This window comes from Aythya ferina (assembly GCF_964211825.1).
Source record: "Aythya ferina genome assembly, chromosome: 9".
NCBI lineage: Eukaryota > Metazoa > Chordata > Aves > Anseriformes > Anatidae > Aythya > Aythya ferina.
Window position 1 is genome coordinate 13,963,390 of NC_140305.1, and position 22,793 is coordinate 13,986,182.

The window sequence follows — 22,793 nt, forward strand, 5'->3', positions numbered from 1 at the left end:
TCTGCCCTGGGCTCGTCCCAGGTCCCAAACAAGGTCTATCCCTGCACAACCTGCCCCACAGGCTGTGCTCTCTGAAGCAGCTTCCAGGGCTGAGAGCGAACACTGCATTTGCATCTGCTTCAAAACAACCCAGAAAAGCTAGCCGAAGGCATGGAAAGCCTGCTCTGGTGGCAGCGAGGGAAGCAAGGGTCAGGATGCCGTCTCCCCTGGGCTACGAAAATAAATAACTTCTCGGATGCGCAGGTCTGGTGGACAGAAAGCCAGTGCAGCAAAACACCAAGTGTCCTTCGGGAGGGTTACAAATAAATAAGTGAAGCTTGGCTTTTTTCCTTAGGAGCACGTTCGTTTGCAGCTCTGCGGGAGGAAGGGGGCAGTTATTTAAATTAAGGGAAAGGAAAAAAAAAAACAGTCCTAGCGCTGCTCCAGCGAACGCGCTCCTTGCACGCCCGGCTGCCTGTGCCCATCGCTCCGCTCCCGGCTGCAGAAAACGCCCGTGGTGGCTGGGAAGGAGCCGCTGAGCCCCTCCCAGGGCAAAGCATCCCCATGGGGCTGGGGTGGCTTTGTCCCCCCACCGCGGTGTGGGGGCTGGGGGTGAGCGGGAGCCCCTCCTGCCCCTCGCAGCCTGGGTCTGCTTTCCGAGGCGGCATTTCCAAAGCAGAGAGAGGGGTCAGGAGAGGCGCGGAGATGAAGGTTGCCAGCCCTGGGACATCGGGGTGCCTCTGGACTGCAGCTCCTTGCGCACGGGTTAATCTCGAGTTCGGTTTCTTCTCTTCAGGAAAAAGAAGCTGCTCTTCTGGGGAGGGCCCAGCAGCATCGGCACTTGGCTTTTATGTGTAATTTTGACCTAAAAATAAACGAAGAGCACAGATCGGCGAGCAGCTCCCAACCAGCTGAGGGGTGAGTCACGCTCTGGCCGGGCACCGAGCATCCCCTGACTCAGGGGCCCCACAGAGCAACCCCAGCCAGCCCAGGAAGGAGCAGCTCAGCACCCAGGAGCAGGGGCACAGAGCCTTCCTGCACCAAGCCCCGGGAGCTGAGCCACCCCCGGCCCCGCCGCCCCTTCCCCGGGGACTCACGGTGCAGGGGGGCTGCATCCAGGGCTCGCCGTCCACCTGCATGGGCAGCAGCTTGGAGGTCCTGCAAGAGGGAGTGCAGGGTCACGCAGGTGCCAGCTTTCGCTGCCCGCTGGGCGCTCTGCCGGGACAGGGACAAATACCTGATGGTGACAGACGAGCACTGGGCCAGCCTCCTTCCTGCGCTCTTCAGCCCTGTGTAGATCTGCCCCATCTCCATCGCGCCCTCCAGCCCCACCACCTCCAGCAGGTGGTCACTGAGGTCTGCAAGAGAGGGACATGAGTTGGGGTTGAACCATCCCATTCCTGCATCCCTGCTTGGGGCATCCCCTCTGCGCCTCGTCTGGCTGATGGTGGGGCCCAGGGGCAGCACCAGCCCCCGGGGATGCTCCCCAGGTGGCTAGTGAGAGCGTGCTCATTTTTTCAAAGTGATTTAACATCAAGCCCAGTGCCAAAAAGCCCCCCTCTGGAGCTGGACTGTGAGCAAGCAGCACTGGCCGGAGGAGGGCACAGCCAGCCGTCTGCCTACAGCAGCAAAATACCGGGTCTGGCTCCAGAGCAGAGCCTACAGCAAAGCTCCTGCTTTGTCCCCTGGGTTTGGCAGGCTGCCTCTGGCCCAGGAAACCATCCGAGTCTGAGCTCTCCATCCTGAACCCGTCTGGCTTTCATTCATGGGTGGCCTGAGCGCTCCCGCACACAGCCCAGCCCCCCAAGCTCGCCCGAGCCCCCCCAGCCGATAGGCTCAGTGCCCTGTGTCGGGCAGGCAGCTCCCACAAAATCTCAGGAGTGTAAATCTCCCTGCCTGAAACAGCACCCAGGTCCCAGCACCGGCCCCCCACTAGCCCTTTGCACATCGGTGCTGGGTGTAACAAGGCAGAAGCTGCGAGAAGGTGGCCGGGGTGCGGGCACGGTGCTGGGCAGGGGTACAAGGTGGGCACGGTGCCCCTGGGGAGTGCAGGGCTGCTTTTTTCCCTCTGCAACTTGCAGGTGCCCTGGCTCCGGGAGCTGGAGCTCGCAGCGAATGAGCTGTTCCCGCAAGAAGCCAGCCAGGCTGATGGCACTGTGGCAGAGGGAAGCTTAAAAAAAAGCCTCTTGTGCCAGTTCTGCAGCTTCTTGCCCCTCCTCGGCACCAGCAGCCCTGGAGAAGTGAGGCCAGGGTGGGCAGAGCCCCCTGCCCTCCCCAGCTGGCAGGGAGCCCTCCCTGGGCCCCCTCAGGACCTCCCCACTCACCCTGTGCACAGAACTTGAGCTCCTTGGCGTCGGTGACCACCGTGGCGTGCAGCTTCTCCGGCGCCTTCTTGCTCACCCGGTTGTAGCCGCGCTGCTTCTTGGTCTCGCCCCAGAGGTTGGAGCCGCCGTACATGCTCGGGATGTTGAGGACGGCGATGCCCTCCAGGGAAGTGGTGCTCAGGTCCAGCAAGGTCCCGTCACACTGCCAGACACAAGACACCTGAGCAAGCAGGACCAGCCCAGCCCCATAAAAACCTGGTGAGCTCCTCCAGCATGAGCTTCCCCCTTCCCCCTGCCCCACCCGAGCTCTGCAAACCCCGGAGTGTGGCTAACTCCAAACCGTTCGCCTTGTCGGGAACGAGAAATGACTCTGGGAAGGGATTACAAGAAAGATGACGGAGGAAAAATGTCCAGTTTTGGTGCACAGGCCGGTGTCCGGCACTTCACGCTCACACGGCAGGACCAATGGATTTGAAAGCACCCTAAAAAGGGTGAAATATCTGGTGGCTGTGGCTACCCTGCATGGATGGTAGCAGGAGATGTGGCAACGCAGCCCTTCACTGCAGGTCTTGCGTTCAGGACGCCCAGCACACGGCATTCACCTCGTCCTCCACCAGGGAGGATGGAGCCTTAGGTCTGAGGAAACAAGAGCTCTTCTGTCTGCACCCCTCTGAAGTCAGGACTGCCGTAGGAAGCAGCCGTCTCTCACTTTCAACTCCATTTTCGCTAGAGCATCTGTATTTTCCTTGAAGCATCTGTATTTCTTTCCAAGCATCTGCTCCCTACCTGCTAGGCTACACTTCAGCAAACACCGGCACATTTTCCCTGCATTTTGGTGATGTGAAGGAATTTCTGCTCCCTGTGTTGCTTTGCCAAGAGGAATGTGAGTTGGCTGATAAAACCCCATTGCTGCTTTGACTCCTGTTGTTTTGCTTGAGCTGAGTGAAGGTTTCAAGCTTATTTTTAATACACTTTCTATAAGCACTCCTCAGTAGCTGAGCTTGCTGGCCGGCAGAGATGGGCGCATACACAAGCGAGCATCTCTGTTTGTTCAGATCTCCTCTGCCTCCCCTCGTGTCCGTGATCTTATTTTTAGCCTCGCCGTGAAAGCCAAAGGCAGGAATCATCTCCTGGTTTGCAAAAAAATGTCTCTCTCAGGCTGGGTTTCACTTATTTCCCAGCACGTTTTAATAACACCACGACTTGTGGGACTGAGGCTTCAAGCAGCGGACGCTGAGCAAGCGGTCCGCGATTCCTCGCGGCGCTGCGGACGACGCACCCCGTGCTCTGGCCGGGCAGAGCCTCGCCCCCTTCCCAACCCCAGGTGTTAATTCCCATGGGCTTTGAGCACCTCACCCACAGCAGCACCTCCACGAATCCATTGAGGGACTTGGGGGTGCAGTCCTGGGGGGCTGCAGGCACGGGCACGCTGCCGCACACCCGCACCCTGGCGCGGGGCCAGTGAGCAGGAGCAGTTTCTCCCTCTGCAGCCCTCCTCTGTTTGCATGCCAGCGTGCTACAATGGGCTCTTTGAGCTGGGGCAGCTGACGGCGTGCTGGCAGCGACGCTGGAAGTAGAAATTTGCAGCTGGGGAAAAAGCAAATTCATTTCCAGGAGCTGTACCGCAGCGAGTGCCAATTTCCAAAACAAAACTGCCATTTCTCTGCACGGATGACAGTTGCCTCGGAGCTGGAGGGAGGACGGGCTGCTGCTACTTTCAACTTAAAAAGCTGCTGGGTTAACGCTTTCCTGACAGCACGGCAGGAGCGCCAGGGGCATCCTCCAGCCCTGGGGCTGGGGTCTCACCCTCCTGGGCACCTGCGTGCGTGGCGCTAGCAGCTGATGGGGCAGCGCAAGGCAGGAGCTCCTGCCCCGTCTCATCTGGAGGGCAGAATTGGAGCCCTGCAGGATTTAGCAGGGGCTGGAGCTCCCCGTGTAGACACAGGCTTTAAAACCTCTCTTCACACACTCCTCGCACTCAGCAGCTCTCCTGGCTGCCCGGGATGCCCATGCCACGCTCACTAACAGCTCCATGTGCAGCGCGGCCAGTTGTATTTTATTTTCTTCTTTTTTTTTTTTTTTTTTTTTTTTTTCCTGTAGCCCTCGAGAATCAGTTCTAAAAGGGGGCATTTACGCAGAGATAAGGCGAGCCGGAAGTTTGCAGCAAAGCCCAGCACAAACCCCACCAATGCAAACTGCAAAATGACAGAGCTCTTAGCAACCGCTGGCACGCAGCGGTCCCTCCTCCCTCCTCTAATTAAAGGCTGTTTCCATGTAATCCAAAGACGGCTGTGAGCAGACACGGAGTTTACAGAGAGAATATTCCAGGCACACTCTCAAATTCAGCTGGAAGGGGAAAAATACAGGGCTATTCTTCTGCCTGCAGCTGGCTGGCCTTGCAGCGAGCTCCTCGCTGGAGCTGCGGGCTGTGTTTGCAGAGCAGCCGCCTCGCCGACGCACAGACTTTAACAAAATTCTCCCCTGGACCTGCCCGGCCCCTGGAGACCCTCCCCAACACGCTGCTGCTGAGCACATCCCACGGGGAGCACCAAGGGCTGCTCCCTCGGTGTGCCAGCAAAGAGGGCAGGGGACGAGGGGACTTCGGCACAGGGAGCTGCTGAGGTGGGTGGCAGGTCTGTGGGATGCTTCAGCTTGGACAAGCGGGAACTCTTGCTCCTGCTCTTTGGTAATTTAATTGTTAATTATTTGGTTAATTAATTATTTTGATCGTTATCAGCCTGGCTGCAGAGGTTTGGGTGTTGTACACGCCTGTCCCACAGGAGGACATCCAGGTCCTGCCACCACCCCGGGGTGTCAGAGCTGTCCCGGCACCCTTTCCTCGAAGCTCCAAGGACAGCGACTGAGAGACCTTGGCGAAACCTCCCCCCAAAAAACATCTTCCCAGATGGAGCCAGGCCCCTTCCTGGAAACTCACCTCCACCTCGACGTAGTCGTGGAGCTTCTTGCAGGTGGCGGCGAAAGTTTCTGACGTGCCGAACTCGAAGTACCACAGCTTGTTCTTCATCCTGGGGTGCAAGCAGCAGCGAGAGCATCCTCTTGGGGCCAGCAGCTCCCCCCCAGCCCCGCAGGAGGCAGTGAGAGGGGCTGCAAGACCCTTTTGGAGCCACCGCAGTGGGGATGTGAGCCACCCCTGCCTCCCCTGGCCTCCCCCAGCGGAGCCATTTCTGAGAAGCTCTGGCAGGACCACGGCTAGCCGTGACCTGCTCCCTGCCCTGCCCTCGCCGCACAGCCTGCTCCTGCTGGTCCTGAATTCCTCGCTAATTACAAAGCGTGATGAACGCAGGCAGACGCGCCGCCAAGTTCGAGCAGCCTGCCATGTGAACTGCCCCGTCCCACGGGGAGAGGGGCGAGAGGAGCCTGCGAGAGGTGGTGGGAGGGGAGGGGGCTCCGGCACATCCCCTCTGTGCCAGGGGACCCCGGGCAGCCCCACGGCAGTGGCAGGGCAGCCGGGCAGCGCTTACCTGCTGTTGAATTTCTCAGGGTGCTTTTCTCGCATGACATGGAAGCGGTGGGCAATGGAGGCATCCTGCACGGAGAGGAGGGCAGAGATACCCACAGCACGGTAGTGAGAGGGCTGGGAAATAGAGCCCCCCCTCCCCGTGTGCGCAATGGGGTGCGGGAGCTCAGTGCTTCGCCCCCAGCACGCGGCTCTCTGTGGGGCAGCCCCACTCGCACCACCCGAGGCCATGCAGCCCCAGCACGGAGCTGGGCACTGCTCCAGCAGGACAAAGGGGCCTGGCTTTGGGATGAGGCTCCTGAGGCCATCGGGAAACATTTTGGGGGTGTACCGGGGTGCCCCGCACTGCCGCAGAGCCACACGTGGGCCTTGGAAGCAGACGAGGTGGCGGCTTGTTAGAGGGGCTCAGGACTGCTGCGGGCACTTCCCATGTAACTGAGAGGGCAGCCTCGGCCAGGGCTGCTCGCAGAGCTTTGAATGGGCTCGTTAAGCAAGGCACAATTAGCACACTTGGCCTCCTTCCCTCCTCATGGAGGCTCCAAGTGGAAATGCTGCCGAGAGAGGGCGGGGGGACGCGGGGAAGCCCAAGGTTGAGCCCAGCTCAGGGGTCATTTGCAACCCAAAGGCTCCCTGCCCACCACCCGGCACCCCAGAGCAGAGGAGGCGATGGGGAGCCTGCCCCCTGCTCCTGCTTTCCCACGTTGTGCTCAGCTTGGCTTTTTGGGGCTGGCTGCGATGGCACAGGGCTCTGGGGAGCATGGCGCTCCCACCCCTTTGGGTGCAGCGAGGAGCCGGGGACTGGCAGTGCCCTCACAGAGGTGGCACCCCCGGGCCTCTACCTGGGCACCAGAGGTGTTTTTAGCTGCCTCAGAGCATTTTGGGGTTGAGCAGGGGGGTACAGGTGGTGGGAACTGGCATCCTGGGCTGCCTCGCTCCAGCTGAGGAGCATTTCCCAGGGGCTGAGGGATCACCCCAAAAGCCCTGAGCCAGGCAGGTTTGGGGCTGTGGCTGTGCCGGGGCGCTCTGCAGGGCTCCTGCTCTGGCCAGCCTCATTCGGGTGGCCCTGCTACTCACCACCCCAATAGAGAAGTAGTTGTTGATGATGCTGTATGGGACAGGGTCACCGTTGACCTCCTTGTCGCTGGGAATCACGTCTATCTGCCAGCGGTCGAGCATCACCTCGGTGCTGTGCTCGATGTCCTTCAAGACCTTCATCAGGCTGCCTCCTTCGTAGCCTGGACGGGACAGAAGAGGCCTTGGAGGAGGGTGGAGGAGGGTGAAGGGGAGCAGAGCCGTGCTGCATGCTTCTGGGGCTGGTGGGGGAGCTACCAGCGAGGTGCTGCCCCGCGATGGCACCCCATGGGCACATGCAGGGGCACCCCTGGGCTGGATCCCCCCAGGGCAACGCTCGCACAGTCTCACCTCCTCCCCAGCGCAGGCACCTGGCCAGGTCATTGCCTGTCCCCAGGGGCAGCACAGCCACCGGCGGGTGCTTCAGCAGGTTCGCCTTGTCTGCAGAGCAAGGAGAAAGAGATCTGGGGCAGCACTGGAGGGGCAGCGCCCAGGCTGGGCTTGTTCCCTGCTCCTCTGGATGTCCCTCCTCATGCCAGCAGAGCCCAGGAGCTTTTTAGGGTGGCAGGGCCCAGGCACAGCTCTTGCAGGGGATACGGGGACGGACGCTCTGCAGGAGCCAGGCTAGGTGTCAGACGGTGTCCCCGCTGCTTGCTCACCTATGCAGTCCAGGATCCAGCCCACGGTGCCATCCCCTCCGCAGGCCAGGATGCGGAAATCCGGAGTGTCCCGGAAAAAGCTCAGCCTGGACAGGGTGAAGAGAGAAAGGCGGTCACGGAGCAGGGCAGGGGGGTGCCGGGGTAGGGTTGGGGCGGCTGCCGGTGGCCGCGGCACCTCCGTACCCGGGAGTGGGCCCGCCACGGTCCAGGTTGTACACCTGCCGCGGGTTGAGCAGGTAGTGAAACTTTCGGAGGACCCTGGGGAAAGAGAGAGAGCGAGGGGTGCCACAGAGGAGGGTCCACAGCTGGCGGCTGGGGCATCCCAACGGGACGCAGACCCCGGCGGTGGGGCCAGGGAGGGATGCCATCCCCGGACAGGGGCACACCTACCGCTCCCCTTGCCTTCCTCCGCTCTTGGGGTTCACAAACACCAGCAGGGGGTGCGTCCCGGGCCTGGGGCTGATCTACGAGGCAGAAAGAAAGCACGAAGGCTGCAAACGCCTGGCCCTCATGGGGCCTGGCCTGGCAGGGCTGCCCGTGGCCCGGTGCCGGACCCTACCTGCAGACCTTGCCCATCCGCTGTGGTGGCGTTGAACTTGAAGCTCTGGCTGTCCTCGGGGCTGGTGCCAGCGGGGGAGTCGCTCTCAGACCTCCGGCAGTGGGACTGACGCTCCTGGGGGACGGGGCGAGGGGTGGGTGGGGAGGCCGTGGGGCCAGGGCAGCGGGCTGGGTGTGGGGCCACATACCAGGACCGCCGGGCAGATGTAGGAAGGCAGCAGGATGTGGTCCCGCAGCGGGCCCCCGTCGCACTCCGGCTTCACGTGAGAGGCGCATTTGTTGTGGAGCTGGGGGCAGGGAGTGGTGTCACGGGGGTGTAGGCACGGCGCAGCCCCCCCCAGCCCACCTGCCCCTGCCCACTCACAGTGACTTGGCACCAGACGCAGTGCAGGCCGGTGATGCCCTGGTAGCACTTGATGCTCTTGTGGCACCGGTCGCACTTGACGGGGGAATTGCCCTCGATCCAGGTGTGCTGCATCACCTGCGAGAGGCAGGGGGGGGATGCTGCAGTCACAAGCCCTCCAGCCTCCTCTCTGGCTCTGTGGCTGCCTCCTGGATTTGGGATTCGGGGGGGCTGTCTCACAGGGGTGCATGCTGCCACTGCCCTTCCCAAAGCACCCCCCGGCACAGCCACGACAGGTCTCTGCTGCCCTGCGCAGCACACGGGGGCCACCAGCCCCCTCCAAGCACCTGCTCCCCTGTGGAACCAAGCCAGGGATGGGGCTCCCAAGGTTGGGAACATGCAAGAGCTGCAAACCCCAGGGAGTAAAAAAAAACATAAAAACACACAACAAAACAGGCAGGACACCATGGGGCAGGAGATGGAAGGGCCAGAGAGGTGCTGTGCGCCGGCCACCTACTCACATTGGTGTTTCTCTTGGACTTGGCGTAGGTGCTGATGCAGGAGGCGATCTCTTTGGACACGCACCTCTCGTGGACAGTGTATTTGCAGACTGGCAGGAGGGAAGGAGGAGGCGAGCATGAGCCTTGGGTGCCCTGCTGGGCGCCGGCGGGGATGGGGTGCTGGGACGTCCTGGGGAGATGACTTACAGGAGCAGCAGAGGCCCTGCTTGCGGACGCCCAGCAGCATGGTGCGGCAGAAGTTGCAGTAGGCAGGCTTCTTGAAGTGCTTCAGCCTCCAGGCGTGCTGCCCGTCGTCCCTCACGTTCTGCAGGGCAACAGGGCAGAGCGTGGGGGGGGTCATTCCCCGTTCCCTTTCCCTCCCTGGTGTCCCCCCCGCACCCATGCTGCCCCCAATGCTCGGCACATCTCCCCAGGGACGTTCAGCTCCTGGCCAGGCAGCGGGGACACTTTGCAGGTGATGCCACGTCTGGGGCCAGGGCACCGCCACCACGTCACATCACCCCCACCAGACACTGGCTCCCTGCAAGCAGCTTCACGTCGCCTTTACTTTATTTGCCGTGCAAAGCTGCTTGCTGAGCAGGGAGAGCAAATAAAGCCAGCTGAAACCCTCGCTGGATGAGCACATCTCCTAAATCTGGGCGCAAATACTTCCCAGGACCCACTTAAGTGGGCTGAGTTTTCCTGCCTGAAAATCTGCCTGCTCGCGTCTCCATAGAAAGCAAACCCCAGCATTGGCAAAAAGCCCAAACTTTCCCTGCAAACTGTCATAAGGCGTCCAGGGACTTGGATGCACCTTGCAGACACGAAGCTTGGCAGGACGAAAAAACGGGAAGGGGAAATAAAGAGGGTGGAAACTGCCCGAGCTCTGCTCTTGGGATCCCGCCCCAGCAGAGCGACCTGGCATTTTTTTGGGTGCTCGTCTCCTGGGTTAAACATGCGTGGAACTGCAGCACGCTGCAATGGTGTGGAGCAAAGCCAGGCCCATGTGGGCTGCCGAGGGGAGGCTGCCCTCCCGTGGCTCCTGGTGCCGCGGCCTCCTCCAGGTGCTCTGAGAGGGCCCGGTGGCAGCGTGAGGGGGAGCCTCACCATCTCCATGCCCAGCAGGACCAGCAAGGGGATGGTGGTCATGCCGCCCCGGATCCACTCCTCCAGTGTCACGTTCCCGTCGTGGTCGTAGTCGATCTCCTCCATCATTTCCTTCAGGATCTGTGGGACGGGGAGAGGCGGTGGCACAGCGCTGCGGCGCGCGGCCCCGAGTCCCCCCGGGCCCCAGCTGGGCACTCACGGGCTTCAGCTCGGTGGAGTCCCACTCCAGGTACTCGGCCACGTGCACCATCTGGTTGATGATACGATCCAGCTCCTGCGCACGGGGACACGGCCATGCCGGGAGGTGAGGGGCAGCCGCAGGCCTTAGAGGCACTGAGGTGCCCAAGACTGCCCTGGGCACAAACCCACGCAAGCCGCAGGCTGGCAGCATCCCAGCTCTTGGCAGGGAGCTGCTTTTTGCTCGGAGAACCCACCCCAAAAACTGCACTGGGTTATCCATTGGAAAAACCACCCTGGCAAAACAAGGGGTTTTGAGGGAAATACCCGCAGAAAACAGAGAAAACAGCACTTTTGTTGTTGTTGTTGTTTTTTTCTTCCCTGTGCACTAAAATTCCTTTTCTCAAATACAGGCCCCTGACTTGGAACCAGCATTGGCCATGGGTGATTTTTTTTTTAGCTGCTGCCAGATGCTGCAGAGCAGGAGCACGCTCTGTGACTTTGGGCCCCTCACCGCCAGAAGGACATCGAGGCCCTGGAGCGTGTCCAGAGCAGGGCTGCGAAGCTGGTGAAGGGCCTGGGACACAAGTGCTGTGAGGAGCGGCTGAGGGAGCTGGGGGGGGTTGGTCTGGAGAAGAGGAGGCTCAGGGGAGACCTCATTGCTCTCTGCAACTGCCTGAAAGGAAGCTGTGGGGAGCTGGGGGTCGGCCTCTTCTGACAGGTAACCAGTGATAGGACCAGGGAACGGCCTCGAGTTGTGCCAGGGGAGGTTCAGGTTGAAATGAGGAGACATTTCTGCTCAGAAAGAGCAGTCAGGCACTGGGACGGGTTGCCCAGGGAGGTGGTGGAGTCACCGTCCCTGGGGGTGTTCAAGGAAAGGTTGGATGTGGTGCTTGGGGACAGGGTTCAGTGGTGACGTTGGTGGTAGGGGGGTGGTTGGACCAGAGGATCTTGGAGGGCTCTTCCAACCCTAATGATTGTATTGTATTGTATTGTATTCTGTCCTGTCCTGTCTTATCCTGTCCTGCCTTCATCCTCTGTGCTACCAGCCTGCCCTGCACCAGCCCGCCTGCACCCGTGGACAGGACACCCTGCATCACCCCAGGCTTCTCCCCTTGGGCTTACCGAGCTGTCCAGGATGCCATTCCCATCGGTGTCATAGAGGCGAAACATAACTGAAGGGAGAAGAAAAGCCGTGGCAGGTTGGACCTGGCCCATGGCCCCCCATGCCCTGCTGCCCCACACCGCGTGCTCCTGTCCCTTCTTTTCCTCGGGGAAGGGTCTGAATTTCCAACAGGAGGGAAAGATAAATGTGTGCCAGGCCACACACCTACCTGTGGGGCTGCTGCAGCCTGTGCCCATGCCTTCCTCTGGGATCCTGGTGGGAAGGGTCATGGCAGGACCCTGCTCTGCATCCCTCAGTGCCCACAGCCATCACCATTAACCCAGCCATTAACCCAGGGAATACCAGGGAATAAAACTGGGGTGGTGGTGGTGGACAAAAGCAGGGATCACGAGGGTTTAATTCTAGCCCCACATTTGTTCTCCAGCCCCGCAGGCTTGCAGCCAGCCTAGTGCGTCCCCAGTGGAGCGCGTGGCGCCCAGCCCACCCTGCAGTGGCCATCGGCCGTGCCTCCATCAGTTAATTACAACACCACGTCTGAAACGATCCCTTGGTGTGATCAGCAGCAAACACCCGCACTTCACTGTCTCCCTCTTTGAAATATTGCTCTTTTTTGGGGAAACTTCCCATGGTCTCATCTTTGCCACGGCCTGGCCTGGGGCAGGGGTGACAGGAGAGGAGGACGCAGCATATCTGGCCCTTGCACCTCCTCCAGGAACCAGTTCCCCCCAGTTCCTCCCAGTTCACCCAGTAACTGGCAGCCTGTGGCCCCCGGGGTCCCACTTACATTCCAGCTTGTCCTCTGCCCGTCCCCTCTCCAGCAGGGACAGGTAGCAGACGATGTCCTTCAAGTAGACCACCTGAGCCAGGGAGGCCGGGGGGTGCGTGGGGGCAGCTTTCAGGGCACTGTGGCTTTTCCGGAGGCTGAAGGGCAACCTCTTCTCTGAGCTCCTCGAGCCTGCGGGCAGGGAGGGAGGGGAGAGAATTAGGGCTGCATGTTCAGGAGGGGGCTGCGGGATTCTCTGGGGTGCTCCACAGGACTCGGGCGGCATGGGTGGATGTGGGGCTGAGTGATGACACCTGTCCCCAGGGAAGGGGACAACCCACGCTGGCACTGCCGGTGTCACCTGCAGCAGATGGACGCTCGCTCCCAGCGCAGCAGTGAGTCACTTCGTTAACACCTCTCTCCCTAGGAACTGCTGCCAGGTAATTAAGACATTGAGTGGCAGTGGCTCTGTGGCTCAGCACCGGTGGCATCGGTGTGCAAAGCAAAGGTATTGAGGCCCTGGGGAGCCGCCCGGTTGGGAAAGTCACCGCTGCTGCCCCAGGGATGCCACTGGCAGTGTGGGCATCCCGCAGGAGCCACCCTGCCACCCGTCCCCTGCATAGCCCTGGCCGAGCTCACCTGGCGACTGTGGGCTGAGCAGGGAACCCGAGGAGACCTTTGAAGACCCTGAGGAGTTGTGAGCAGAGGGGGTGCCAGTGGTGGACTTCTGGGAGGATGACCGGGACCAGCTGGGCGAGGCGTTGGCGATGGATGCCGGGCTCAGGGACGCCGGCGGTGGCTCGGCCGTGCTGCTGTGGCAGCCCTTGGGCTCAGCCGTGTGCCGCCCGAGGGCACTCAGCAGCGTTTTTCCGTTGATCCCTGCAAAAAGGATGGATCCCCATGGGCGTGGGGCACCTGTCTGCCTCCCCCACTAGCCCTGTCCTCCAGGAGCCCCCTGCCCGCCCAGCTGCTGGCTGCTAGCCACCGCATCCTCTTTGCTTGCCCACAAGCTGCCTGGCATCCTGGCCTGGGGGTCCCACACCACGGCTGCCCCCCACCCTCTGGCATGGCTGGTGGCTCCCACCATGTCCCTGGGGGAAGGACCACCGCTGTGCAAGGGGCTGGCACGTCCTTTGTGTGCACCAGGGCAGGCTTTCCTTATCGGTTTTGCAGTTTAAATAGCTCTCGGCAGATGTCTCCACACGCTGCAAATCCACCAGGCAGGGGACGGAGCCATCGGGTCGGGTGCTCAGCCCCCAGCCAACGACCCCACTGCGCACAGGGGATGGACACCTCGTGGCCACCAGCGTCGGTAGCCGTGACAGGGACACAGGCCAGCTCGGTCTGGATGGAGATGCCAGCATCAAGTGATGTTGGCTCTGAACGCATGGAGGATTAAGTGCTATGAAGCCCCCCTGGGTCCCCCATCCTAGGGAAAGCCCCATCCTTCCTGCTGCAGAGCAGAGCTGGGGGGAGCCGATGGCACGGATCCAGGCTGTGGCAGCCCTGCTGGGGCTGGACCCAGCGTCCCCACCGTGGCCCCTGCCCCTGTGCCACTACGGGGACGGTGTCACCTCCCCGGGCACCCAGCAGTGGGGGCAGAGGCGGCTCACCGAGTGCACCGAGCTGAGGGACGCCGGGGCTCTGGCGCTGGGCCTCGGGGGATGCCTGGCATATCTTCCGCTTGAAGGACGTGAAGAGGTGCTGGCAAAGCTCCTCGGGCACCTCCACCTCCAGGTAGGTCTTCATGAAGAGCCGAAAACCCTCGTAGTCGATGGGCTGGGGAGGGCGGAGGGAAGGCTGTGGGGGAGGCCGGGGGCACGCGGAGGGGGCAGAGCCCCCTGCCCTCCCTGCTGCCGCGTGTGGGGCCCCCTCCACAAACCGGGTGCTGCCTCCCCAGCACCCAGCTTCCACGCGGCAGCCCCAGTGCTGGGCACCCGCAGACACCCCCTCAGACACCCACTGGTGGCAGCGGGCAAGGGCCACCACGGCGAGGCCCAGAGGAGCCCGGAGGTTTATCAGAAGGGGAGAAACGTCCCCCCCATGCCGCCTGGGACGCCCCTGGCCCTGTGCCTGTTCCACAGGAGCTCAGGATGTGAAGGGGCCGCAGGCTGCCCACGTGCTGGGGCCATGCTAGGGCTGGTGCCACCAGGGCTGGAGGCGTTTTTGGGGACAGCACAGAGAAATCTCCTTTGTGGCATCCTGGAGCCCCACCGTGAGCTTAAATAGCTGGGTAGCTTGGCTGCCCCCCCTTCGCTGCATTCAGCCTGTGGATTTTCTCATTTCACCTCGTTTCTCATGATTACAGCCCCTCTGAAAAGGCTCTGTCATGCTGGCACACTAACGACTCTCTAAAAGCACCTCTTGAAAAAAAATAACCCTGGCTTTCCCTTGGCAAGCGTGACAAGGTGGAGGGCCTGCTGGGTCCTTGCACTGGCAACAGCAAAATAATTTGCTCCGGGGGAAGTGTATGTAAGCGGTTGGAGAAAGCAAACCCCCTCCCTGCCTCTGCCTGGCAAGGAGATGCCCCAGAACACTCTCTGCAAGGGTCCTGCAGTGCTGGGACCCGGTGGCAGGGGGTGGGATGGGTTGGGGAGCCAGCTGAGGATCTGGGGGCTCCCTACAGCATCTCCTGCATCGGCACGGCCGAGCAGGCTGGAGGGGAACGGGCCATACCTGTTCGGGGTTGTACCTCGAGAGGACGCCGTCCCCGTGGAACTCCTCCAGGACATCCTTCAGTTTCTTGGTGGAGTCTGGGGAAGACAAAGACATTGCACTTCTGCACGCTTGAAAGCCGTGCCGGCATTCAAAACATTTCCATTTCCATGATTAGCCCCTTGGGGATCGCACAAGGGTGGCAGAGCGATGGCTGGAGAAGGGAAGGATATTCACAGTTGTACAAAACACCAGCTCCTTCTCCAGCAGCCCCTCCGGAGCCGCTGCCAGGCGCGCTGCAGCCGCCCCCTGCTTGCCGAGCGAGTCTCGCTTGCCAAACTTTGATCAACCAAATGAAGACGCTGTGCGTGGACTCGGCACTGCAGATGGTGTTTTATGGCCTGTGATTAAATACCGCAGAGCCCGCTCTCTGAAGAGGCAGGACAAGATGCCGGCCGTGCTGCCGTGCCTCCCTGCCCGCGGCCCCGTCCTGCTCGGGGTCAAAGCCCTGCTGCTGGGAAGGGAAGGGAAGGGAAGGGAAGGGAAGGGAAGGGAAGGGAAGGGAAGGGAAGGGAAGGGAAGGGAAGGGAAGGGAAGGGAAGGGAAGGGAAGGGAAGGGAAGGGAAGGGAAGGGAAGGGAAGGGAAGGGAAGGGAAGGGAAGGGAAGGGAAGGGAAGGGAAGGGAAGGGAAGGGAAGGGAAAGAGCTGTGGCTGCCCCATCCCTGGAGGTGCCCAAGGCCAGGCTGGATGGGGCTGGGGGCAGCCTGGGCTGGTGGGGGGGTCCCTGCCTAGGGCAGGGGATTGGAATAAGATGATCTTCAAGGTCCCTTCCAACCCAACCCATTCTGTGATTCTCTGATTGCATAAATGTTATGAGGCTCACGATTTGCTCTCTGCAAAAGCAAAACTCCTTCTCTGCAAAAGTAAAATTATCACAGAGGGCTGGCAACCCGAGCCGAGCTGTAGAGCAGCTCTGCATGTTTGGGAAAAGCCCGCCTGCTTTCCTTGCTGGCATTTCGTTTTGCTCACGAATGTGGGAGCCTTTGGAAGGATGGAGCCGAGCGCACGTCTGCGCTGCCGCATCCCACGTCGCGGGGGCTCTGTGGGAAGGGGTCCGCAGCGCTCCTGGGTGCGGCAGTGCTGGCTTCAAGGGTCCCCTCCCCACTGCAGGGTGGTGACAGGGCCCTTTTTTCCTTTAAAGCAGCTCCACTCTCATCTCTCACTACCTCCAGTGGGGGTAACTGGGGTTTTCTCCTCGTGCCAGCACGGGAAGGTGGCCAGGGTGGAGCTTCCCTTGAAACCCGCAGGCTGGGCACCCCTGTGGGTGACGTTCCCTGCCAAGCCCCCTGAACCCCAACTCCATCCAAACAGACCCAAACCCCGCAGGAAAAATCCCCGGATACTTAAGAACACAGGCAGGGAGCCGAGGGGCGTCAGCCAGCCGCGGTACTCACAGTCGGTGTACTGCTGGAGCTGGGCAAACTCAGCCGGGCTGAGCGAGATCCAGCCCCCGTCGCTCATCGTGGGGCACAGCAGGGCCACCCCACGGCCACCCACAACCACACCAGGAGCTGCCCAGGCTCACATCAGCATTGCAGAGGGCTCCGGTCCCGTGGGCAGCAGATCCAAGGGCTTCAGAGCAGCTGCTGCTGGAGCGCCGCCCGTCCTGCAGCCTCCTCCCTGGGGTGGTAAAGAAAGAGAGGCCGGTGTCAATAGTGCTGTCCCCACAGCTCACGTCTTTCCTCCTGGCTTCAGCTCTTCCTCCTGGGGGAGAAACAGCCATAGTTACGGTCATCGGGGCTGGTGAGCTTGGAAATAGGGGGTACGGGTGCTTTCCCACCTAGGAACCCATGGAGGGGTGGGATCCATGGAGGCAGAGTGTGGGTGCACGGAGCTGGAGCCCGGCTCCTCGCAGCAGCCTGGTCCCTGCTCCTGGCACCCGGAGGATGCGGCTCTGTGGAGGTCATGAGCTGAGGAAAAGGCAACTGCTGCAGCAGGAAAAGGAGCTGGACATCAACCAGGCATGTGGGGTTGCTCGGGGTGGACAAATGGAGGCTCGCTGGGGAGCATCACCCATGAGCATCCTCTCCCAGCAGTGATCCCGAGGCACCGTGGCACTGCTGCTGGCCCCAAGCACCCAGAGCTTGCACCTGGGACTTGTCCTGCTGGAGAGACTGCCACATGCAGGGGGGATTCCCAAGGCAATGGGAACAACACGGGCAATGCTCAGTGATATAAGCCCTGGTGCCCCTCGCTGGAGTCCTCCCATCAGCAATTTCCAGAAAATTGAACACGATACAAGCAGAAGGAACAATGCTGTTAATTACAACAGACACAGCTCACGATGCCTGGAGGGCAGAAGATGTGAATGAAAGTGGAAATTCACAAATCGCATCTCCGTCTACAGAGCTGGTGCTGGCCTTTAGCTGGCTCCTGCAGCCGATCATCATTTCTAATGAAAACCCGTGTTAAAAATTGGGTGCGGGAGAACCCGCAGGAAGAAAAGCGCTAGGAGAAGCTGTGCCACAGAGGAAATGTCAGAGGGCTTCAAACGAAGTGACAGACTCCAGCCGATCAATTTGCAGGCATCAAAATTTATTAGCTTCTTCACTTAACCAAATCAGCTGCTGAGATCCGAGGGGGAAATGTCAGCATCCCGGGGACACGCAGGCGGCCCTCGAGACGGTTGTTCTTCAAGGAGCAGACAGGAGCAATTAGATCTCGGGTTTAGGGCCAGCTCCCTGCCCAGTGCTGGCTGCGGGGTCAGGAGTAAGTGGATAAAGCAGAGCGGGGGCTGCCTGGGACTGGTTTTCCAGATACCGGAGCGGGCGCTACCTGCACGTCTGGGAGACACAAAGCAGAGCCCGGTGTGGCTGGCACCCACCCGTGGCACACGTTTGCTGGAGCTGAATGAGCCTGAGAGGCGGAGGTGCTGGCAGCTGGGAGCTGCAGCTTGGAGCAAGCCCTGCTTTGCTGCTGGACCTCCCCAGCAGCCCTGCAGAGGGCAGGGAACCATCACTGCCAGGGCGGTGGAGTGTTAAAAACGAGCACGTGCACGTTGCCCTCCCTTCGCTTCAATGGACAGTGCAGGCGTCAAGACTTTGGGATGCTCGCATGGTATGAGCAAGGCACTTTTGGGGTTTGGGGAAGCAAACGAGGTTCAGGCCACTGTGGCAGAGAAGAGAGCAGCTTTCTGGAGAAGCCCCTGCAGCTCGTCACCTGCGGAGGCACCAGGTTGTGCCCGGGGCACTGGGCTCCCCCAACCCCTTTCCCTGCGGCTGCTTCGCCCTCCCCTACAAGAAGGGGCCAAGGCGGTGACAGAGGGAAGGGACACATCCGTCCCTCAGGGAAACTTCTTATCCATGGGGCTGCCAGGCTGACAGGACCGCGGCAGGGGCTGGGGACACTGGTTTAGGAACCCCTGCTCTTTGTCCCCTGGGCTTGGCAGGGCGTGAGGCTCGTGGGGCTTCTTCCTTCTGGCTACAGAAAGCTGCCCGCACAAGCACCGGTTTCCCAGGGATCTTCACCCCAGGGTGAAGCCGAAATGTTGTGTCTGAACACCTCCAGGACGAGGCGTCTGTCGCGAGGTGCCCCCGAGGCTGGCTCAGGAGAACGCAGTCTGTCAGAAATCCTCCGTGAGTGCAAACAGGCTTTCTGTTTCCAGGCAAACGAGCTGTTTAGTTGGACCAGAAACTATGTTTTATCTCAAATTTATACAAGGAGAGGCTGAGAGAGTCGAACTAGCTCAGTCTACAGAAGGAAAGGAAAAGGGGGGGGGATCTGCCTGCTGCCTCCAGCTCCCTGAAGGAGCTAGGGCTGCCTGTCCTGGGGACACTCACTGCTGGCTGGGCTGCGGCCCTGGGACAGGCACTGCCCCCTTCCCAGAGGTCTGGGGTTTTGCAGAAAAATTCAATTTACACCTCAACCTGAACAGTTTCCCTTCCTTGCCTCTGGAAGTACCGAAACTCGCCAACCCAGGACTATTGCCAGTCACAGCCTGCAGACAGCCCTGTGCTCCTGCGACGAGTGGCAGCAAAAATACCTCTTGTTCCTTTTAGTGAGAGGTTGTGGGGCGCCATGAAGCAATGCAAGAAAAGCGAAGCTAAGAGGAGCTAATTGGGCCGTCCCCAGGGGCTTTCCCCCAGCAATTTCTGGAACAACAAATGCCACTTCTGGCATGTCAGCCGTGGATTTCAGGAAGGGCAGGAGAAAGCCTCCTTAGGAATCCAGCTGCTGCTTATTTGGACGGCCTCTGAATTGTCAGCGGCAAATTAGGCGATATTAAATCAAAATCTGCCTCTTCCTAAAAATAGCAGCCTCGCTGGGGTTACAAATCATGCTGGGCTACCCTTGCTGTGAGTGCTTCTTGGGACGCGCTCCCTCACCCCCTGTGGGCGGCCGCCTCGCCTCGCCTCGCCTCCTCCACAGCCGCCTGCGGGGCTCCTGCCTGGCCTCACAGGGCCCGAAATGCTCAAGCCCCTGACGGAGATGCCAGCGGGGCCTCATCCTGCTAACCCCAAGGCTGAGCCCGCTGGCTGGAGCCAGGCATGCCCCAGCAGCCAGTCCCCGCAGCGCTGCCTCCCAGGACACGGGCGGCACGGGTTCCCGCAGGGATGGCATTTTCCAGCCTGCTCGACCCATCTTTTTGGACAGACCATCCTCTGCTTGTGGTGCGCTGGGGAGAGGCCCCTGGGGCAGGGGGTGGGGCGTAAATCGCTCCTGTCCCACTGCAGCAAACAAAACCCGACCAAGTCACGCTCCAAGTATTTTCTGCGATCACACGAGAATGCACCCTCTGCGTTGTGCCAGCCGTGCCACGACCAGCCTGGGTGGACACGCTGGGTGGGTTTTTCCCCTTCTGCCTTTCCACAGCTCCCTTGTGGTGGACGTTACCCTTTCCTTTCCCCACATGCAGCCAGTGCCACCGCTGTCCGGCCCCACGCCACCACCAAAACACACATGTGGGGCCGAGCGCCCTGGTGCGGAGCCGTGCTGGCATCACGAAGGGCTAGAGCCGGCATGGTGTGCCCAGCACCACTCACGCAGCTCCTTTCTGTGCGCTGTGCCAGCTGCCCACCGCTCCCCCTGCCCTGCCTTGTCCCTGCGCTCTGGCAGGGGCACCCATGGGTGCGCAGCCTCAAATCCCTCGTCCGTCCCTACACATCCCTACAGGCGCCCTTTCGCTAAGGGATCCTTCCCCAGCCCTGGCTGCTGCGTTCAGAGGAGCAGCAAAGCTGGGGAGGAGAGCCACCCACCGCCGTCGCTTTCCGACTTCTGCCTTTTTCCAGAATAATTTCCCTCGCTGAGTTAGGAGCAGCCTGGATCCGAGCTCGGGCGCTTTTTGAGCAGGACGTTTCCCAGGTCCCCGGCTGCCTGCGTGCACAGGAGCCTCCTGCAGAGACAGGCGGTGAAGCAGGTGCTCAGCACCCCCAGCCCCATCAGCTAGCCCGTCCCAAACCAAATTCCCACCACGGGCGCAGGAAAACCCCACTGCCTGCCCCGGGGAACCCCACGGCACAGAGTCCCATGGGCTCGCCACACCTGGTGTGGGAAAACACCTCTCTCCGGGAGCTCGGAAATTGCTCCTTCTCCCCTTTCATCCCCAACGCAACCAGAAGAACAAGTTGCGGGCGGCCTCCTTCCCTCGGCCGGGCTCGCCGAGCGCCTCCTCGTACCTCCTGCCCTCCACGGCAAGCACTTTTGGCCTGCCGAGGAAGGCACCGACGGGCTTTTCTGGCCTGGCGACGCCGAGGGAGGGCTGACTCAGGCTGCGTCCCCACCGAGGCGTGCGGCTCGCTGAGACCCGACGCACCTCCAGACACCAGTGGTGGCACGGAGCCTCCCCGGGCATCCCCGGGCTGCCTCGAAGGCTCGCAGGCAGCCATCTTCTCATCCCCCGGGGACACCGGGATGCTGCCCCGTCCCCGCCGGCCTCTCGGTGCCCCTCTCCCCCGGCCCCCACCCCGTTCCCCGCTCCCCCCACGCCCGGGGGATCCCGGCTCGGTCCCCTCGCACCCAGTCCCCTTGGAAGCCAGCCGGGAGCCCCGGGACGGGCTCGGGGACGGCGGCTGCTGGGGGCTGCCCCCGGGGGCTGCCCCGCTCCCCCGGCCCGGATCGGGGCTCCCGCTGCTCCCCTCCCCGAGCCCCCAGCCCCGGGGCTCTCCGGTGGAGCCTTACGTGGAGGCGAGGCTGCGGCGGGCGAGCGGGGCCATCGGCAGGACGGCGGCGGGGGGGCTCCGGAGCCCCGGGGTGGGGGGGGGTTCTCCGGTGGCGGCGGCGGCGGCGGCGGCGGCTCCGGTGCTGCCGCCTGACAGCTCGGCGGCCCCCTCGGAAGGTGGAGCCTGGCCGCGGGGCCGGCCGATGGGCGAGGAGGGCCGGCACCGAGCCCGGCCGGCCCCGCTCCGCCCGCCGGTACCGGAGAGCGGCGGGCGGGGGGCGGAGGGGAGCGGCCCCCGCCTCGCCCCCGGCCCGGCCGCCCCCCGACGGCGCTGCCCCGCGGCGAGCCCGGCTCCGGTTCTCGGCCCCCGGGGGGGGGGGGGTTTCGTGGTCCCCGGAGCCGTGCCCCGGCACCTCGGGCTCGTCCCAGCCGCGGCCAAGGGGGCTCCTTCCCCAGGGCCGGAGAGAACCGCGGAAAGCAGACAAACAACACCAAAAAAAAATTTTGCCCGAAGAGATAAAAAGCGGTTTTATTTTCTTTCCATGACGCGGCTGCCCTCCTGCTCGGGGGCGACACTATTTCAGGCATGGCTTTTATTTGTGTTTCTCTAAATTTGTGCTAATTAAAGATGCGCGCAGCTCTCCTCCTTCGAAAAAAAAAAAAAAAGCAGGGGAAGGGGACCCACGGCTGAGCCCGAACTTTCTTGAGACAAGCGGCGAGGAGCAGGGTGACAGCTCTGGCCGAGCTCTGCACCCCGGACCGCCCGAAATGCTGCGCCAGCTGAAGCCTGGCTCAGTTCAGCCCAGTTCAGACCCGATCCAGCGCTGGCCCCAGGGGATGTGTGCGGGCTGTGCAGGTCCCCTGGGTGCTGCCGCCCTTCCCTGCGCCGCACTGCATCTGCCGACGCCTTGCCCAGGCTCCTGGTGAAACGCAGATGGAGGAGTTTCGTTCTTTCCCCGCGTCCAAGCAGCTATTCCTTCCAAGGATTAATTAGGAAATTAAAGGGGTGGAAGGATGAAAAATGATCAGGATGAGCCCTGGTGACCATCTCTCTCCCGCAGCCCCCCCGTGCTGTGTCCCGGCATGTCCCCACCTCCGCTCCAGGACTGGAGGCAGTGGCTTCATCCTCCTCCTTCCCCCCCAATTCCCTTTGGGGAAGGACGCCCAGGCTCAGGGCCCGTGCCAACGGGACACCGGCAATGTGGCCTGCTCCCGGGGGACAGGAGGGGCCCTGCACACTGGTTGCACCCCGATTCACCCCAGGGTTGGGTCCTGCAGAGCCTCGCTCTCCCAATTAACGCCAGCAGCGTGGTGGAAGCTGGTATGCTTGGAGCTGCAGCCCTGTTTTCTAGCTCCGGCCAAAAAAGCCATCACATTTTGCCTGGCAAAAATTGTCCTTAAAACCTACTGAGTCACTTACGGTTCCTTGTTTCGATGCTCAACAATTTTGAGAGGCTGCAGCGGGGCTGGTGGCACACAGGGAGGAGCGGCGCTCCCGGAGCGGGCAGCCTGGCTGCGAGACAGGGGTCAGCCTCTCTGGGAAGCTCGGTGCATGCCAGGGCTTTGCGCTGAGCATTTTTCACCCTAAGAAGCACTGGGAAAATGTCAGCGTTTGCTGGCAGCTCCCAGAGCTTTGCATCCAGAGAATATAAATACAGGAGGGGATGCTGGAAAGCCGTGCAGCAGCCAGCGCAGGGACCGATCCCTCAGGAACGAAGCCACGTATTTATTTCTGTGTGTGCAGAGAGATGGAAGGGGCCCTGCTGGCTGTCCCTACCGCCTCTGCTCTGCGATGTCCCCAGCACCCTGAAGGTCCCCACCACCACCCCCTCAGCTGCCCATCGCCTGGGGCTGGGCTGCATTGGCCACGTGGAGCTCAGCTGACATGCTCTGCAG

The 22,793-nt window shown here is 61.7% G+C and overlaps 1 protein-coding gene across 1 annotated transcript; it reads right to left on the reverse strand.

Moving 5' to 3' along the window:
- Positions 1-244: 244 nt before the first annotated feature.
- LOC311441670 (diacylglycerol kinase beta-like) lies at positions 245-21,049 on the reverse strand. Its single transcript, XM_084530065.1, has 25 exons — positions 20,918-21,049; positions 16,195-16,420; positions 14,762-14,838; positions 13,699-13,864; positions 12,725-12,964; positions 12,107-12,277; positions 11,322-11,371; positions 10,219-10,293; positions 10,020-10,139; positions 9,120-9,237; positions 8,934-9,022; positions 8,434-8,550; positions 8,258-8,356; positions 8,071-8,184; positions 7,902-7,975; positions 7,695-7,769; positions 7,512-7,597; positions 7,204-7,293; positions 6,856-7,016; positions 5,786-5,850; positions 5,239-5,329; positions 2,304-2,505; positions 1,217-1,337; positions 1,077-1,137; positions 245-844 (listed from the first exon to the last, which is right to left on the reverse strand). The coding sequence occupies exons 2-25, from the start codon at positions 16,259-16,261 to the stop codon at positions 746-748; spliced, it is 2,628 nt and encodes an 875-aa protein (XP_084386191.1). The 5' UTR covers positions 16,262-16,420; positions 20,918-21,049; the 3' UTR covers positions 245-745.
- Between the last annotated feature and the right edge of the window lie 1,744 nt (positions 21,050-22,793).